Source organism: Mercenaria mercenaria, chromosome 2 (genome assembly GCF_021730395.1).
Source record: "Mercenaria mercenaria strain notata chromosome 2, MADL_Memer_1, whole genome shotgun sequence".
In the NCBI taxonomy this organism is placed as follows: domain Eukaryota; kingdom Metazoa; phylum Mollusca; class Bivalvia; order Venerida; family Veneridae; genus Mercenaria; species Mercenaria mercenaria.
The window spans coordinates 12,219,175-12,240,119 of record NC_069362.1 but is presented as its reverse complement, the minus strand read 5'-3'; the positions used below and the strand labels follow the sequence as shown (position 1 = coordinate 12,240,119).

The 20,945-nt window shown below is 34.0% G+C and overlaps 1 protein-coding gene across 1 annotated transcript; it reads left to right on the top strand.

Annotated features, from left to right (window-relative positions):
* The first annotated feature begins 950 nt into the window (after window positions 1–950).
* Window positions 951–7,090, top strand: LOC123563202 (uncharacterized methyltransferase YdaC-like). Its single transcript, XM_045355879.2, has 4 exons — window positions 951–1,109; window positions 2,571–2,661; window positions 4,771–4,906; window positions 6,429–7,090. The coding sequence occupies exons 2-4, from the start codon at window positions 2,596–2,598 to the stop codon at window positions 6,854–6,856; spliced, it is 630 nt and encodes a 209-aa protein (XP_045211814.2). The 5' UTR covers window positions 951–1,109; window positions 2,571–2,595; the 3' UTR covers window positions 6,857–7,090.
* The last annotated feature ends 13,855 nt before the right edge of the window (window positions 7,091–20,945 follow it).

The window sequence follows — 20,945 nt, the reverse complement described above, 5'->3', positions numbered from 1 at the left end:
GCAGTGAATCGCCGAGAAGACGTTGGAAAATTAAAAACCATGTAAATAAACTAAAATTAACCACCTTTTCAAGATGAATTTCAAGTGATCGACATTATGCATTTAACCCGCCTGACCTGTGTAGCATCTTAGATATCTGTTCTAAGGTATTCATTGTGTAGAATGTCATGTTGTGCACTTGCAATGCTAATCCCACTCTAATTTGTTTGTTTACATTTTTTATCAATGAGAAATATGGCGTCCATCCCGAAATGAACTGACGTGGCGTTAAATTTTTACATGTTTAAGCAAACCTGGTGTGTTAGAAAGAAAATCTCATCCCTTCAACATTATTTGGAACACTGTTATTGTAAAAAACCTGTTTTTTCCTTACACAAAAGCTTAATATTTTGTGTTGAATGTACTTTCACAAAGACCTCTGTTTTCCTATTGCATTCATAGTACCACATCCTTATCCACAAAATACTGAATATTACAGGTGTCCATCAGTATTATATCAGTTTAGGGATATGTTTTTTATTTTCCCACCATTGATTTCTTGAATATGCACCCCTTCCGCATTTCTGTATGAACTGTGAATGTAGCAATATGCGTCCCCTTAATTCAGGGAAGGCCTAAATTGTCCACCTATCATCTTGTAGAATAGCTGTATTATACCAGTATTATCGCGCTAAGTGAGTGAAAAAAAATAACGATAGTGCCTATGGTGGCATATTTCTGCATCCACTTAAGCAGATAGTTTTCGCGAAAATTCGTATAGTTTTCGTGAAAATCTAAAAACCTTTCATGAATAGAAATTCTTGTTTTTAAGTGAAAAAAATTGTGCCAACTATTGCATGCGATAATAAATAAATGGTTCAGATATTTTTTGCGAAAAGTACTGTTTTTTTTTTTTTTCTTTTTCGAAAGTTAATAAAATTTTCATGAAAATTTTTTGATTATCGTATGCAGAAATATGCCACCATAGTACGATATCAAACATGATCTACATTTTTCACTCATCCTGAACCAGGCGAAATATAGATCGGGTAGCGTCTTGCGTCTGGCGTTTTTTAACACAAGTTCAGTTTCGGGGTTAACGGTGTTCCATTGAACGGTCTGTTGTTAAGGTAATGTTTACTAATGAAAATAAGTATGGTTCAGTACAGTTTATATTGGATAATGATTAATTTTGATAAAATGCATAGCATTGATAACCGTGATAGTACAGGTAAGTATAGATATCGTAATATTTTTGTTTTGTAGATGTTGGTTTGATATCCGTAATCGTCTCTATATGCTCTATATCTTTTAATATTTTATTTCATCTTTAACAGAGCGTTATGTAAATTTATATATTTTTATGAGAGATGAAATGAAAAATAATTTATAAGTGTGTTGCGTATTGTAATATCCTTTTGGAAATATTAATGTACATTTTTATTGAACACACACGTGTAATTAAGATAAGTAATAATTTTCTATAATGCTTAGCTCCAAAAGAAAATGTGTTTGTCATTGTAATTTAAGACTCTGACTCCGGGAATCCACTAACAAAGTCGGCGAAACTCAAGATACCGCTTATGAAGCAAAATGAATGAAATTTTGCATCGAAATGATATTTACTTGTACAATACAGAAATAATTTTAAATAAATAATATTAAAATGATGAAATTTATATAATCAAACCTCAATTTTTTTTTCAATGAAAAATTAGCTCCGTCTGACTATTTAAGCCTTGGTGCCAGACCATCGCACAACCACTACGCCATTCTAAGTAGTTATCATCAATAGTGTATTTGAGAGACGAGCCTAAAAGTGTCAAAATTTAACTATTTAATATATTGAGCTTGTTTTCGAGGCAAGCTGACCCAGAATAATTGTGTTACATTTGCATTTACAATTATATGCTTCGCCAAAATTCATTAGCAGTGCAAATTTGTAGAATCTGTTTGATTTGGAAATAAATGTATTCAAACCTACGCGCAGTTTTGAAACTCGTCCATTGGTATGACTGTTAAGATATCATGATTATCTATCACATGGAAGTTTATAATTGAAATAGATACAGAAATCAAAAGCACTACATATTTTTCTTGGATAAAAGAGAATAAGCGTGTTACTTGTAAATGTAATAAGCTTTATTAATACTGCCCACAACACACTAAATAGCTTTGTACCTTACTTTTTTATTTTCAAATACTGTTAATAAGAGTTTAATATAAATCAGCACACCCGCTTAGCTCAATATAGGGACAGCACAGATCTACGGATCGCGGGTTTGTGGGTTAGATCTCTGAACTGAGCGTATGTTCTCCGTGACGATTTGATAAAAGACATTGTGTCTGCAAAATCATTCATCCTTCACCTCTGTTTCATGATGTGAGGAAGTTGGCAAATACGTGCGGAGAACAGGTTTGCAATGGTGCACAATTCAGGAACACTGTTCCGCCGTTACATAACTGAAATACTGTTGAGAAACGGCATTAAACCCATAGCAAACAAGAAACAAACAAACAAACAAACAAATTAACATAAATCCTCAGACACACCCCTTCAAAGGCTTAATTATACTTTTTTAACATTTCAGAATCTTCGCAGCAGTTGGAGAAATCATGAGATATTTGATATCAAGGAACCTTAAAGAACCAAATAATGGCATTGCAGGCTTTTTAGTTTCTGTATGTCGTTTTCTTATTTTCTTATTGCAATTATTTAAAGATTATATTTCCTACATTAAACAGATGATAGGGCCTATATTTTCGAAGCCGTTTTCTTCCTGTCCAATGTTTACCATGTTAAATTATATCGGACACAGTTAGCTATCAGTTGGTATGTTATTATTAAAAACTTATTATACACTTATTATTGTTAGGGAGAGTACATTTCAACTTTCAGATAAGTTTACAGATTTTCAATGTCGATCTTTCGCATAAATATTCTATCTTTAGATATTTACTTCTAGTGTATATAGTAGATCCTCATCAAATATATGAGCCGTGCCATGAGAAAACCAACATAATGGGTTTGCGACCAGCATGGATCCAGACCAGCCTGCGCATCCGCGCAGTCTGGTCAGGATCCATGCTGTTCGCTTTCAAAGCCTACTATAATTAGAGAAACCGGTAGCGAACAGCATGGATCCTGACCAGACTGCGCGGATGCGCAGGCTGGTCTGGATCCATGCAGGTCGCAAAGCCACTATGTTGGTTTTCTCATGGCGCGGCTCATATTTAACTTTACGAAGTTTGCATAATTATACTACTTTAAACCTCATGCATGGTACAGGTAATACACATAAACTTGCTCATTTCATGCTTACATAAGCTATTATAATATTAACATGTTTTGAATATAAAATCTAGATCCAATACCCATTTTAAATTGACTAAACCGCGCTATTAGGGCGTGTGAAACCAGTATGCCTGTATGAATAAGATAAGGAAGAAGGAATATTGCGTATTTTTAGCTCACTTGAGCCAAAAAGGCTCAAACGGCTCAAGGTAAGCTTTTGTGACCGCTTGATGTCAGTCGTCCGTCGTGCGTCTGTCAACAATTACTAAAGAATCTTCTTCTTCAAATCTACTGGGCAGATTTACTACAAACTTCATAAGAATGATCCTTGGGTGACCCCCTTTCAAAATTGCCCGGATAATTAAAATCCATTCAGAACTGTGGTTGCCATGGCAACCGAAAAGAAAATCTTTAAAAATCTTCTTCTCAGAAACTATTAGCCGGATTTCAAAAATATTTTGTAGAAATTATCTCTAGGTGACCCTATACCAAAATTGCTTAAGCCGTTTTATTTCGATAAAAAGTGGCCGCCAGGATGCAGTACTTATTTTCCATATATAACTATATTGTAAATTTAAAAAATCTTCTTCACTGAAACCTGAATTCATTTTATATTTTATAAAAACGATAACTCCTGTGAAAAGCAAGCGCTATTGCAACAAATACTTAATACTGTGCAAAGATGAATACATTTTGGCCACTAAGACACATTTAGTGTAACGTAACACACAATTAAGTTTGCAAGCCAGTGATGAATATGATAAAAAATTACTGTTGGAATACTATGAGATCTAGTGACCTCCGTGGCCGAGTGGTTAAGGTCACTGACCTCAAATCATTTGCCCCTCACCTATGTAGATACGAGCGTTGAATTTGTCATGTCATTAAAATAGAGAAAAGTGAAACTTCACAGGTCGCTCAACACGACAAAAACGAAAATGTTGCAGGCTCTGTTTGATTGAGCCTGTTCATGGACGGTAGTGGAAATGCATGCTACCGCTCACGCCCTCTAGCCCCGGGTTGAGCAGAACTCAACATTTATACATGCTAAAAGTACAAAAAGCAATTTAGAGACATCCGCAGATGTATTCAAACGGCAGTGAACATGGAACTTTCAATGATACACGTGTTGAGGCGTGTGATTCCATGAAGAGCGGCGTTTGGTCCCCAGATAAAGTAAAGGGTTTGCCCCAAACGAGAAAACAATGGGCAGAACTAAATTAACTGGAATTTAGAAAGGGGATAAGACATCTGGCTGGCTTATGGAAGGTCAAAGGTTCTACCAAGGTTCCCGCTGATGATGAAATTATGCACGAAGGGACATCAGGAGTCTTCTTCTATCATAAATGCTTGAAACTCGCCATATTACCTTTAAATGTGTCGGTGCGACGTTAAATCCAACAAAACGAGAAAAAAAGTCAGAAGTTGAAAGTTCTGTTCTTTTACACTGATTACACACAAGATATATCGTAACGTTGTTTCTTCTTTTACTACAGAAATTCTTTGTCAAGAAAAACAGTATAATTGAGACAGCTGCTGTTCACTTATGCAACATAGAACCAGATTATCAGGTGCTCGAAGTAGGATTTGGACCTGGGATTGGTTTTAAGGAAGCTTTCAATAAGGTGTCAAGTAAGTCAAAAAGCAGGAGAAGCTCTAAATATGTGGATATTTTGTAAAAGGGCGGCTAAATCTTAACATGATAGTTGCTTAATTAGTAGTGTAAAACTTTTGACGTACAATATCTACGAATCATACAACACACTACCCAGTATTTTCTACAATAATACTTAGATTTTCAAGAAATTACCCACAGTCAAGGACGTACAAATAAAGCCATGGTTTCTGTTAGTCTTAAATGTACGCTGTAACACAGTTATGTAATATAGAACTAAACTGAGACTATCGGGGCTTGAAATTAGTTATTGTCCTTGCTTTGCACACTGATTTTGAAAACCAGTCTGAGAAAGGAATGTTGCAACTGGTTATTTACAAAATTATACTAAGGAGTAAGGACCCTTAGATTTGTTTTGAAAGAAGCTTACGAACGAATTGGAAATGCGACAGGTGAGAAAAGGTAAAAATACCCGTTATACACATTCTTACGAATACTATCAATTATCTGGATACAAAATCACTTGAGCACAGGAAAGATAACTATACACAAGCGAATTCAGTGCATTTATATCCCCCAAAATAGGTTGTTTTGTGAATGATGAGACTATATTCTTAAAGATATAACAATTAAAGGGCAAAAGATGAAAGTTACGCCTGCATAACCTCTCTATGGCGATCTATATTTGATTTACATTAATTACTTTCTTTATAAAGTTTCATGAAGAGCCATCATTACTTTGTTTGTTGGGAATTTATATGTTTTAAAACAATTCAAGAGCAATAACTCTACAGTTACTGAGGAAGGAAATCCTGACAAAAGATTTGCACCACTGACCTATAGTGATCTATATATGCGTTAGATTTCATGAATTTCCATCAATGGAATACTTGGTTATGTGAGAATTTATTAATTGTAAAACAATTAAAGTTCAATAACTCTGAAGCTACTAATTTCTATAAAGTCTTACTAAAACCCTGACGAAAGTTGCGCGTGCACCACCATGTGAAATGTTATGAAGCTCTATCAACAGGTTACTGACATTAAAAATCCATACTTTTTTACCAAACCATTTTTACTTGGTAAAGGGGGAAATTAATACATGCGAGTAAAGGTCATGTGTCAATAATGATTTTAGGTTTAGTGATTCTAGCTAGATAGTTTTTGAATTGCAAGCATTTTCAATTTCGGCGGAGGATAACAATAATGCACTGGTGTTATTCTTGCATAAAACCATGTGAAAATATAGTTATATTTCGATCGCAAAAACTATACTTACCACATTCGAGCAGTTAGTATTTTAAGTCATATGTGGGTTTTCAGAAAATAATTTGGTCTACGTGACTGTTAGTGAGGTTTTCTGTCTGCGAGAGTATTGTTAACATCTCTTTTATACCGTAATGTATTATTCTATCATACATCAAAGTAAGGCTTTTATTTATGAATAAATTTAACTAGAATTTACTCTCGGCAAGTCTTTACTTCTTGCTTTTCAAATATCTTTGTGCTATTGCTATTTATCAAACTTGTTCTTTTTAGAGGGTCCAGGCACTGTTCATGGCATTGACATCTCACAGAAGAGTTTCAATCTAGCCAACAAAAACTTAAAACAGGAAATAGGAACTGGAAAAATCAAGTTACATCTTGCTTCAGTGACGGAGATTTCATACGACTCGTGTACATTTGACAGTATATTTCACTGTAATTGTTACTATTTTTGGCCCAATATGGATGATGCAGTCGCAGAATTGCATAGGGTTATTAAACCAGGTAAATCAATGGTTGCCACCCTATCTCTTCCGAGAATGAAACTGATCAAGAAATTTGGATTTATGCAACACGGAAATATTGACCCAGAGAGGTATATGACTTCCCTTGAAAAAAATGGTTTCTACGACGTTGTTATGAAAACAATACCATTCGAAGACAAAAAAGTTGATGCCATTATTGCTAAAGCAAGAAAATAAATATGTTTTTGTTTTTGCGTCCAAATCAGCTTTAAGTTGTCATACGCAAATAAAAATGCAATATTGGCAACTTCCAAGTTTTAGGAATTCGAGTAAAGCTGCAAATAACATTAAACTAAGGTAAAACTATATAGTGTGTTATGAAAAAGTTCAGTTATTCATATTGTGCAAACCGTAAAAGTTGCGTGCATTTATAAACATGTAAAGTCTACAGATTAAATTATAGATACAAAACTTTTTGACTACGCTTAAGATTTTGTCGCAAACCGAAAGATGTAAAATGCGTACAAAATAGTCTTGAATTTTTTTGTAATTTAAATGTTCAACTGTTAATATTCTAACATTTTTACGACCAGTTTAGCAAGTATATATAAAAGATAATAATTATCAAAGACGTATTGCTTGAACATAGATAAATATTAATCTAAAGATGTGCTCTATTCAACTTCATTAATTATTGAACCTATTCTAAATGAATAAATGGCTGTTAAGTGAGTGATATAAAATATACTGGATCATCTCCTGAAACTATTCATATCAGCACAAATTTCCTTTTATTTTCTTAAACACTAAAATAAATTTAACCTTTAGTAATATTTTTCTGTATCATAGGAACTAAGAGGGGGATGGTCTATTTCTTCAAACTGGTGTTACAAGTGTGTAATTGGATTATATCAGTTTGAGAAGGTAAAAGCATAAATTTTAAAACAAAAAGTACAAAATGTGTCAAAATCGTATAAATATTCAAGGAACATTTTTCAGTCTTGTGACTTTCACTTAATGTCAAGTTACATATAATTTTCTTTAATTGCATCCCAGCTTTTATATATTTTTATTTCAATAAAGGAATTGTTCTTTGTTTCATATAAAATTCATGCAGCTTCTCCAGATCAATTTTGATACAGTTTTTAGATTTTCACTCCGTCGTAGATCTATTTTTTACAAGATGTCCATACATTTGCTTCAATAAAACGAAAAGAAAAAAGGGGTGTTGAATAGTATGCAGTGAAATGCAAGTCAGCTGAAGTCAGGTACTCTCTCGTTGCCGCGTTGCAGAATAAACACCCTACTTTCGTTTTCAAGTATACAAGTCGAAAACATGCGAATATAAGTATGAAAATTATCTTATTTTATGCAAAATATATTTCACGAGTGAAATAATGCCCATTTGAACCCCGGTTTACGCGCAAATGCGCCAAAAATGGTAATTACGATCTATTCATTAGGGACTATGGAAGCACAGTTTTGACCGAATAACTGTTATATAACCTGAACTCGCATGCCATAGTTGGTTGTCCCCCTTCAAAGTAATGATAAACTTTCAGCGCTGGTTAATTTCAAATAGAGGCAAATAAATCATGTTTTCCCAAATATGACAACTTATTAGCACATATGTAGGTGTTCTTACCATACATGATATATTTGTTAAATGTAAATATTTGTTAAAACGACGTGTATTTCTGGGAGTGACTGATGAGCCCCGTTAGGCTAGGTTTCGTAGCTCTATATTGAATTGCCTATATATTTTTTTAATAGTTTGCACCAATTTACTGTCTGTTAGGGATTTTTGTTGTTGTTTTATTTTCTTTGCGTTTTTGGTAAATAATGGATTTTTGACTGTATTAAAAAAGAACAATATCTTTTTAAAAAAATACCTAACACAAATATGTACTTTCGATATAATACATACACGACACTGCACTGTTATCTTACCTTCAAATAATTATTGTAAAAAAATCATCTAAACTTGCATTATGATATCTGAGAAACACTCAAGTGAACCCATGACCTCCCTCATTATTCGCTCACTCTCGGGAGTTGACTCGACTGTCGCTTACCTTTATGACAAGTCGATTCTTTCCTGAGTAAAGACGTACTATTAGATTCATAAATTAAAAATATCCTTCTTTCCTCTGTTATTATGGAAAACCTTGCAGTTTACAGCTATCTGAGTACAGAATAGATCAAGTCTAGTTAGAATTGGTAATCAGTCGAATGTGCGTGCGGGCTTTACTAATTTTGTTGAACTGCTCAGGTTTTATAAAGTTGTATGTCAGATACTTGTTTATACTTTACTTGAATCATATCGGCTAATATCTTCATGGTTGCATTACTCTGTGCATCCTAACACAATAGTAGCCATACAAAAACTTTTATTATCTTTAAATAGAATCTTAAAATAAACGGAATATTTTAAGATAATCTACCTTACTGAGATGTCTGTCTGTGTAACACTGAAGAGCAATCAAAACATTTCCATCAGTTAAAAACACTGCAACTTCCAAAGGCTCTGAAAATGACAAAACAAACAGAACCGATTGCTTGTAGAAACGTTTCATATCTGGCGAAAGCGTGCATCTTGTTAAAGACATGTAAGAAAAACGTTCGTTGTATGCATCCAAAAAGTTTCTACAGCAGTTCCTTTTTATAAAGATACTTTCTCCAAGTACCAGCGTGCAGAGATGTGCTTTGATTCAACGGTGGAAAGTATTTTACACATTTTGTATGTCAGTTACACCGCTTTCCTGCGTTTTACAGAGAGTTCGAACAAAGAATCCTCTTGGTTTACAACAGACAGAACAATTTTTCGACTTTCAGGCAAAAACGACAGGGGTTCATAACAACAGTAAGGTATATTTTTGAAGCACACGGAACTGCACATTCCGTTGGCGTACTGTTTTTCGATACGTGAACACTCCAGTGTTTAGGTCGAACCAAGCAAAAATGTCTGTTGGAGGAAATCTCCAGGTCACGTGATTATAAGCATTGTATATAAACATACAAGTGTTTCAGCAATGCACTATAAACAGTTCTCTTCGGATATGGATTGTTAAAAGTAATATATGCAACAGGAAAGACATCGAGACTGTAGACGTTATCAAGAGATGGTGTACTATGCGCTATATACAAAAGATAAAAATTCGGGGTAGTTAGAGCGAAAGTGGTCTAAATGCATACAGCTGAAGAAGCATCTAGATCAATTTCGTTCTCACCCTCGAAATAGTTAGCAAATTCTGCACCTACTTTACGTAAGCACCAAATATAACAACAATGGAAATCTTATTGTAAAATAATGGGTAATAATTCATATCATTTGTTATAGTGATAATCATCAGTTTTTTTAAAGTTTTCTCCTGTTTTATATGTACTGTATAAGAAAGTACCTTTCAAAATTTCAGCTTACATAGTGGAACTGATCTTTTGATCGGATAAGGTTTGTCAATATGAATGTATCTGACAAATACTTTGCAGTCAAATGTGCCTCCGTGGCCAAGTGGTTAATAAGATTGCCGACTGAAAATCATTTGGCCTTTAATAATGTGGATTCGAAATCTTACTTAGACTGTAGAATTATTCATGCGAGAAAGCCATGCAGATGGCCTATGGAAATTCGGCGGTTCTACCAAGGTGACCTCCCATGATGAAATAATGCCCTGAAGTAATCCACCATCAAAAGCGGGAAACATTACTTAAAATACTAATTGGTCTGACACTACTTTCATTTTTAATTTGTTAATCTGTTGCCGAGTGGTTAAAAACAAGGATAAATATCAAACAGGGAATGCCCCATTCCAAAAACGCAGCCTCCTCCCCAAAACGAAACTCACTGCACGCAGATATGCACTCTACCTATACATACACTCACTCACAAACAAAGCAAACAGACCAAACGAGGACAAAATGAACAAAGTGGGGCTCCGCCTTGGAACGGTCAGTGGCAAAACACCAATGGGTAGCTTAAACTGGTTTATGGTACCCAACCTAACTCTCACCCGACCATGTTCCAAAGTCACGGAACAGTGTAAATAAAAGTAATCCCTGCCTGTTGAATCTCTAACACATGCAATGGAAACTAAAAGGCTTGGCATGTAAAACACAAAAATGCTCCTGTATAATTATATAAAAAGGAAACCTTAAGAACCAAAACCACATGTATTCAGTGCCTTTGCAGAGACAGAGCATCAAGAGAAACACCCTTAATGGACTCTACGAAACAGGCCGGAAGACAGAAGTCCTGGTGGAATTTAAATACTGCTAATCATAGAGTCCACCCCCGCCCTTCTTCCGTTTGACACAATCAAAGAAGGAAACATAGTGTCCAACTGTAAACGGGTTGAACATTAAACAATATTATAACCCCAGTTTTAAAACATTGAATATTTATAATACAATACTATGGAAGCCCTGGAGGGACAATTGATTTCCGTACTTCCCACTTCTGACTTTAAACTTTTGCACTTCTGACTTCCAACTTCTTGACTTCCTACTTCCTACTTCTAACTTCCACACTTCTAACTTCCACACTTCTCACTTCTAACTTCCGCACTTCTGACTTCCAACTTCCTGAATTTCAACTTCTGATTTCCAACTTCCACACTTCTTACTTCCGACTTCTTGAATTCTTAGTTCCTTCTTCTAACATTCGCATTTTTGACTTCTAACTTCCGCACTTCTGACTTCCAACTTCCTGACTTCCGACTTCCACACTTCTTACTTCCGACTTCCAAAGAGGGAAAGTTGGAAGTGAGAAGTGCGGAAGTTAGAAGAGGGAAGTAAGAAGTAAAAAGTCGGAAGTAAGAAGTGCGGAAGTTGGAAGTAGGAAGTCAAGACGTTGGAAGTGAGAAGTGCATAAGTTAGAAGTCAGAAGTCAGAAGTACGGAAATCAATTGTCCCTCCAGGGCTTCCATACTACATACCCGCTTTCTTGATAAGCTTTTATGAAAAATAAGTGCTTTTAACAAATTCCTAGCTAGTGGAAACACAAAAGAACTGGCAAAAGAGGTAGTATGAATACGCTTCTGAAATGTCGGGTCATTTCATTGTCACAAGAAAGAGACTCGGAGCATTTACCGGGAAGATAATAAATAAATATAGAATTATATACTATTAGAATGTTTCACAATTACGTGCGAGGTAAATTGACAACAACAAATATTATGTCAAAACTGACAGAATTGTTAGTTTTAGTGTTTATCACGCAATCAAAAACTTTTAATTTGACACAAAGCAAAAAGTCACTGATTTATGGCTAATTTGCATTAGAAGGATGGAAACTTCAATAATGTGAATGCATGTCAATGCCATACATTTTATTGAATCTGAAAATTGCACGAAATAACAAGTTTTGGAAGCATGGCACGCAATCTAGAAAGATAATAGCAGACTCAGTTTGACTCTGTTTTATGAGATATAACAAAATAAGCACCACTTACAATTTTTAATTGTTGGATGCACTATATGGAAATATTTCTCAAAAAGATGAAAGGAGAAAAATAAATGCACACCATACACAAAAATGTTTATCATAGCCTTGCCAAAGTTCCTACTCAATAAACAATAACTATCGTATGTTTGGAACAGAGCTACAACATTCTAAAATACTAAAACACACTGAAAGCATTAAGAAATCAGTTTTGCTACAGATACTGAATACAACGTACGTATTCCAATTATACTGAATACAATCAGAACCTACTGAGATATACTGAATACAATCTTTTAATATACTAGATAATAAACATGATGTTGCATATATTTTGAAAGATACTGGATACTTTTAATCATATCATATGTATACTAAGACATGCTTACTTAAAAGGACACTTAATATGTTCTGATAAACATTTTTATATACATGTCACAACCTCAAAGGCAGCATTTCAATCTAATTTAGATTTTAGTAACGTAAATTATTAAACAAGAATTGAAGTGATGTAAATTACAGTATTATTTAAATGATATTAAAAAAGTAAGGAATATCTATGATCCTCCTGTACTCATTTATTAAAAATGCTATTAACATTCAAGGATTTACAGTGAAAGTTTAAAAAAAATCTATCATATTGATTTAAGCTAAATAATTCAAAATTTAAAGCTCAGAAGAAAAAAAACAGTTGAATCATTCTTAAACATTTTGTTGAAAATAAGTTACATGTTGTTAAGTTTCATTAAAAATAATACACGTAAATAACAATCTAGATTTAAATTTAAATCAAGAAACATAGTAGCGTAAATTACAGAAACATCTTAAAACCTAGTTGTGACTACTGCGTACTGTTCTTGATAAAGTAACATAAAATAGTTAAACAGTAAAATTTAAGCAAATGATATGAACACTTTTAGTCAATATTATAGTGATTTCATAAGGTAGAGATAGACCCTAAAATTTTCAATGATAGTACTTGAAAGAACAAAAAAAATGATTTCACAAATGTGAAGTTTATGATAGTTTTGTTAATATCAATAACAAAAGTTTTGATTTTTAATTTAAGTTGTGATCCACAAAGAATGACAACTCTTGCCTTGGGCTAGTACTTATAAGCAGAGATATCTATTAGTTTACTTCCCTTGCAATTACACAATTATTTGGAAAATGAAAACTGTTTTAGACACAATATCATAGTTTTTTGCTCAACAAAAACATTTAGGATTTATTCATTTGTGTTTGATTTACCTCTCAAAACATGGTTCCTATGATTCTGTCAACTTACATATGGTAAAAGATTAACTTTTTAACAATCCAATAATAAAATGAAGTACCAGTAAGTAATTAATAGTGCAGATAATACAGTTTTGCTTCTATCAGAATGTCACAATAGAAGCACTTTTGTAATACAGAACACCTGGTAGGATTAGTAAAGGTGCAATTATGTTGATCTCTATTTCCTATGCCTACATACGGTAATGTAAGTACAATAAATGCCGTTACCTACCGGCTTCTTTGTTTCGTTGAGGTCTATAAACACCTTATACAAGTTATAGACTACTTAAGAGGTCTATAACAATTACTAGACCTGTCCTACTTCTACTGTTTACACGAAAATGACGAAAAGCTCAAGTGCCTGTAGCGGGAATCGAACCCGAATCGCTCTGATGCTAGTCCAATGCTCTAACCACTCAGTCAAATTGTCGACACACATACGCACTTGTCAGAGATTAAATATAAAGTTATGCGTAAGCGACCGAAACAATGCAGTAGAATCATGAGATGTCCGTGCATGTCACTCAAGGTGAACGCGTGATTGGCTCCGTAAATATAGAATCACTTGTTTCAAAAAGTCCGTTTTAGGTAAAAAATATCCGACCAGTTTTACATATCTTGAAAATTGATCTAAACATAACATTACCGTATTTAGAATTATTTTATTTACTATAGTCTCATCAATGTACACATTCAAGATATCATAATAAAAGTATAAACATAAAGTACAGTACATTGCCATTCAGTTATTGAATTATAAGAGACTAGTAACAATTTATACACATATACGAGTATACTATCTTAGATTTTTATTTTTACCATACAAATGATGTTAATCATGTAACTAAATATAGTTGGTTAAAACCTGCCTTAAATAAAACAGTAGCCTTTATAACAATAACAAGAGCTGTCCGGAAGACAGTGCGCTCGACTTTTCTCAGTGCTTGACTCTAAATTAAGAGCTTTGCCAGTAAAAACTTTATGAAACTTCAACCAAAAAAAAAGTTCTAAGTTAAAAAGGGACATAACTCTTTCAAAGTTCAAATCAGAGTTACGGAAGTGGTCTCTCCTGGTGTAGACTTAGATAATTATTAGATAACTATTTTAAAGTTCAAGTCAATAGCTTTGACAGTAACAGAGATATTCGACATAATCAAAAACTTTGACCAAAAAGTCTAAGTTAAAAAGGGGGCATAACTCTGTCAAAATTCAAATCAGAGTTATGGGGATTGTTTCTCTTGGTGAAGATTTTGTTAGTTAATAAGTATTTTAAGTTTGAAGTTAATAGCTTTGATAGTAACAAAAACATTTGTCTTTATCAATTATCAAAAACTTAACCAAAAAATTCCAAGTCAAAAAAGGACATAATTCCAACAAATTAAAATCAGAGTTATGGGGATTGTTTCTCCTAGTGCAGACTTTGATAGTGAATAACTACTTTAAGTTTCAAGTCAATAGCTTTAATAGTAACAGAGATATTTGACCTAATCGAAAACTTTAACCACAAATTCTAAGTTAAAAAAGGGCATAACTCTGTCAAAATTCAAATCAGAGTTATGGGGATTGTTTCTCCTGGTGTAGACAGTAACAGAGATATTTGCCTTTATAAAAAAACTTTAACCAACGGCGACGGAGTCGCTGGGGTTAGTGCAATAGCTCTACTTTTTCTTTGAAAAGTCGAGCTAAATGCTGACCTTATTGATGGATATAAACCGTTTTTAACATACGGGTTTTAAATTTGTATCACTTCCCAATGTATTTGAAAATAAAACCCTTAACTCCATTTGCATGTTGAACATCTAAAATGATTTTATGTTTTAAAACCAGAGTACAGAATGTTTATTACAGTTTTAAAACACTTCCCAGGTTCATAAAAGAAGTTTAAAAGAACACTACACGGAGTACACCTTTTCCCTATGACGGTTTAAAATTTGAAAACAGGATTTTGCCGCCAGACGCATAATTCTATGATCGGACAAAATGAAATTCAATTTTTCATTTTCAGGCAAATTTATAAAGTGACTATCTATTAAGCTAGCCTTGCTGAGCAAGTCATTCCTTATATCGAGATATTCTCTGCAGTACAACAAAACATGTTTTTCATCCTCAGCTACATGTCCATTAACACAGAATGGACATACTCTATCATCTAACATTATTAACCTTACTGTAAAGTTTTAACATTCAATTCTATACAGGTCTTGATATTTGTCTGAAAGTTAATACGGGCATACTCTTCCGTCTAAGTGGAGAATGCTTTGTGAAACAGGACATTTTATTTTACAAAGAAACATAATGACAAAGATATAATTGCTAAAATGACAAACACCACAAATTTCCTCCAAGTTAATTATTAATCTGCTAATGAAAATTGTGAGGATTTTCTGTACAATTAACATGGAACATAAATAACGAAGTTTTATTTTAAAAAAATAATCAAGTTAAATGTTCATGATATATTCCGGACGTGTCTGAAATGAGACGTATAAACGTCTACGTTCCCGCAAGGGGTTTGATGTCAACGGCAGATAGAATAAGATTGACGGTTTAAACATATATGAAGGCAGTTTTTAGGTAGTGGTAATTGGTGGGAAACTGGTCAAAGTACATTTCTTATGCCTTTAAATATCATTAGATATTTTGCACTGTACAAAGTTTTGTCGACCTGACAGTGTTTCATTCGTGTAAAACTGTCAGTTTCCTGGATTCTATACTTGTATTGACATCCACAGGTAACTGACAACTTCTTCACGTGAATCAGAATTGGAGGACCAAAACGGCTTTAAACTATATAATGTTTACTCAAATCGTTGCCGTGTCAATTAAAACAGAGGCCTCGAACTACCAACCTCTTAATTAGTAGTACTCATTACTTTCATTGTCAAGAAGAATGAAGGTTTTAATATCTTCTCTTTGGTGTGCGCGCAGTTTTTTAGCACATTTCGTGGCCTGATAAGGGTATATTATGTAGAGATTTACCCTAAGCCTTCTTCACGCAAGGGAAACAATCTAATTATATGATGAAATTGTTGAGTGAACACCGTTTCTTAATCCTAATCCTGTCCCTGTTATATCAGTGCAAGGAAAAGTAACCTATCTATGATAAATGCCATGTATGATTACTCAGTTATGCATCTAACAGTCTTGAAATCAATTTCTTCGATTTTCTCATATTTCTAGATATTTTTCCCATACTTTGACGCATATGTATGGGTAGTTGAGCTTGTTTTCTTTCCAGCAGTAGCCTTTTCAACATATTTCACCTTGTGAAATTCTGTGGGTTTTGACTTTTTAAAAAAAATCGTCTGTTTGTTGACAAATTTCACCACATAAAATGTCCTACTTTCCACAGGGCAATCAATTATTTGATCTTTACATAGTTTTGCATTCAGGTTGCTAATTCATGTGGCAAGTAGGCATGCTTTTTTCATGATTAGAGGTAAAAAGTGGGTAGTTTGCATGAGGTACTAGGTCAATTGTCACCTAAACCTATCTTAAAGTCTTTGCGGAGTTGTCTCCATTTTTTCCAAATATTTCATCCGGGATCATTTTTTTTTCAGCTCAAATAACTCTTTTTCAGGAAATGATATTTTAATATTTTTTCAGTCCTCGTATTCTGATGCAGTTAACTTCACATACATATAATATAGATAGCTCCTACGTAAAGTTTGTATTTTCAGTTACAATGCCTATTAATTATGATACATATTTCTTGTGATAATGTAATGATAAATCGTTATCAATAATTTTATACGGCAATGTATTTTTAAGTAGCAAATTAAAGAAATAGATATACTTAAAGTTTCATTAAATTATTATATAAAAAAACCCTGATAAAATACCATTCGCGTCAAATTCTGACTAACTGACTAGAGACACATTGATGGTCTCAGAAAGAGACTATAATCTTCCCAATATTTCCCAAATGTGCACGGATTTTTCATGCAATATAAAATATCATGTCCTAATTGCTGACAAATATATTTACAGGTGCGTAGCAAGTAGGGAATTTTGTTATATTAATAGTATCCGATATATTGTAGCACATATTGTCTTGTTCCTTCTTCTAACTATATAAATTTGGTCTTGTCCGTGCGTCCTTAATTCGTGACGCGCCTAACTCAAAAGGTATTTGATATAAATTGATGAAACCTTGCATGAGTCTTTATCATGGTATGAACTTGCGCACCTCCTATTTTTCGTCTGGCTCCGCCCCCTATTTTTAGAGTTATTGTCCCTGAAATAGTCAAAATTGCACATTTTCACATTGTGACACGCCTAGCTCAAAACGTATTTGATATAGATTCATGAAACCTTGCATTAGTCTTAATCATGATATGAACTTGCGCACCTCCTATTTTTCATTTGGCTCTGCCCCCTCTTTTTAGAGTTATGGCCCAAGAAATAGTCAAAACTGCACATTTTCACCTTGTGACACACCTAGCTCAAAAGTATTTGATATAGATTCATGAAACCTTGCATGAGTCTTTATCATGATATGAACTTGCGCACCTCCTATTTTTCATCTGGGTCCGCCCCCTATTTTCAGAGTTATAGCCCCTGAAATGCATGTTTTCACCTTGTGACGCGCCTAACTCAAAAAATTATTTCATATAAATTGATTAAACCCTGCATGAGTCTTTATCATGATATGAACTTGCGCACCTTCTATTTTTTGTCTGCCTCCGTTCCCTATTTCCAGAGTTATTGCCCCTGAGATAGTCAAAAATGCACATTTTCACCTTGAGACTCACCTAGCTCAAAAAGTATATGATATAAATGGATGAAAACTTGCATGAGTCTTTATTATGATATAAACTTGCGCACCTCTTATTTTTTTGGCTGGCTCCACCCCCTATTTTTAAAGTTATGGCCCCTGAAATAGTCAAAAATGCACATTTTTACCTAATAATGTGCCTAGCTCAAAAAGGATTTGATGTAAATTCATGAATCCTTGCTTGAGTCTTTATCGTAATGTGACCTTGCACACTTGGCATTCTTCTTGAGAATTGTAGTGCTTATTACAGAGTTATGGCCCTTTAAATAGCCAAAATAGTGGATGTTTTGTTTGTGATGCTCATAGTTAAAAATATATATGGCCTAGAATAATGAATCCTTTTCATAAAATGTTTGTTGAGGCTAAACCCTTTAAGACTGCAAACATTCGAATCATTGCCCCTTATTTGTGACAAATGTACCAGTGGGGGCACACCCTAGACTATGTAAAACAAAGAAGCATGCAGGTAAGTCAATTATCATTCTCGAAATAGGTCTGCATAGTGTTTATAGACCTGTGATGAGATTTGAAAACCTCGCTCACAACGCTCGCTCGGTTCACAAATCCCTCACAGGTCTATAAACACAATACAGACCTATTCCTCGAGCAATAACTATTACTTTCATGTAGACATGCTATCCAAGGAAAGTGAAAGATATCCCAATTGTTAGATCTTCAGTGAGGCGTTATCATTGTTTTATATGCATTATGGATAGTTGACGCCAATGATGTCTGTTTGATATCGATATTTTAGGGATTACGTATTTTGTAACGTTATATTCAAGTAAAGGCATTAGGAACGTTGTTTAAAATGACACAGTTCTCTGCTAGGTCAGACCACTCTGATATGATAAAATATTTACAATGAATCTCACTTAAAATGATAAAATTATTTTCCCATAAAAAAGAAAGTTTATAATTTTTATAGGCCACGTATTGGACCGGATGTAGGGGGCCCAACGTCTAGATCTTAGACAACAGGAATTTATTTTAAAGACAATTATAGGAGCGGTGACTTCGTCACTCTGGCCAATAGCTATACAATATGTATGCAAAAGTTCTGTGTTTTTGATAAATATGAAATCATGGTATTTTAAATGTTAAATCTATAGAAAGTTTTTAATGAATCAAGTTATTTGCAGCATGCGCGATAAACATTTGACCATCATTTTGTGCAGAATAAAATATAGTGTTTCCAGTGGTTTAAATGGAACGTTGATTAAGGTGATTATATAATTTCTGGTATTGTGTCTTCAATAATAAAAGAAGTGATGTGATAACAATATTATTTTTATTTAAAAATGAAATCTCAAACATATAAGTGATGTATGAAATTTCTTGCATTCTCTCCTCCGGGATAAAATGAAAGTATGTGATATTGTTAAATATATGACAAAATAAAATATACACTTGGTGAGTTCAAGAATAGGTTCGGAGACAACAGAATTTGGAGTAAAACGGTATTATGAAAATTAAGTAAAATACCAAATAATTTCTGAAAGCAAAGCATAGGCCTATGTTTGTCTACAAAGCTTGGTGTTAATTTTTGTAAACTATGCCGATAAAAGTTTATTTACATTATTGCACAGAAAACTTATTATGGCATCAAGTCAGCAGGCTAGCAATGAAAGTCACTTAAACAGGACATTCACCAAATCAGGTCCGTTGACAACATATTTAATGAATTTCCATATTTTACCCAGTATTTGATCACTAATTTTAGAGCTTAACGTAGCAAAAAAGGGTAAAGCTTTCTTATTTAACGTGGGTTGTGAACGAAATACTCTACCTGAAATGGATGGAACAACATATTTCAAACAAGCCAAAGGCAGGTGTCATATTTTTCTCCCCGCAATTCAGTTTGGGCCGATACAGCTGGAAACATCAACACCCAGTACATAACTTTAATACGAGGGGTGGTCAAAAATATCCGGACTTTTCATGCTCCTGTCTTTCTACGTGCAATTTAGTTTTAAAGAGAAGTGTGTATACCCGAAGTTTCGAGCATTTAATCGTCACGGAGAACATACGCCTCGCCCGTGGATCAAACTCACAACCCTGCGACCCGTAGATCTACGTTTTCCCTACTGAGCTAAGCGGGCGGGTTAAAAGCCATAACAAATAGACATTAACATTATATTAAAGGTCTCTGTTACTCTAAGTATCCCTGGATATCCTGCCTTATTCATTTTGTACACAGGAAAGCTCGACTCAGTGTTTATTGTATTTGTCTTCCTTTGTAAACTTTTAGTTATTTTTATGAAATACATCTGATCTGAGGTCACAGTTCATTGCCAAATCATTGTAAACATCCTGTTTTTTCTTCTCTGTGTGATTTTGCACTAATATGGGATGCTTACGTGATACATGATACTCCTGTATCTTGTAATTAACACTGACTGGTATTGTATATGACTGACCTACTTTATTTACCACTCTGATTTTAAACGAAGTTAGTCGATTAAGGTAGTTTTGCACCTCTAAAAATCCAGAAGTAAAAGCGAAACGTCATCAATCCGGATAAAGTAGAATAAATCCTGGACTCGGCATACGGAATTGAAAATCAGTTAATATTGAATAATTGGCAACCCGTGAGTAAATTCATTAAAAATGCATTATACTGCCTTTCTACAAATAAAATTGAACTATCACAACAGCAATCTTTAAGTGCCGTGTGGCAGCTGCAAACAGTCTCCCCGTACTTGGATTCAGTGTTATTATATTTTCTGGTCCTTTGCGATCATGGAGTCCATTCAATTAGTGTGTAATAGAGTTCCGCTTAAGCCGGTGTTAGGGGACGTGAGAGGTGTTGCATTTTTCATTACCTCTCA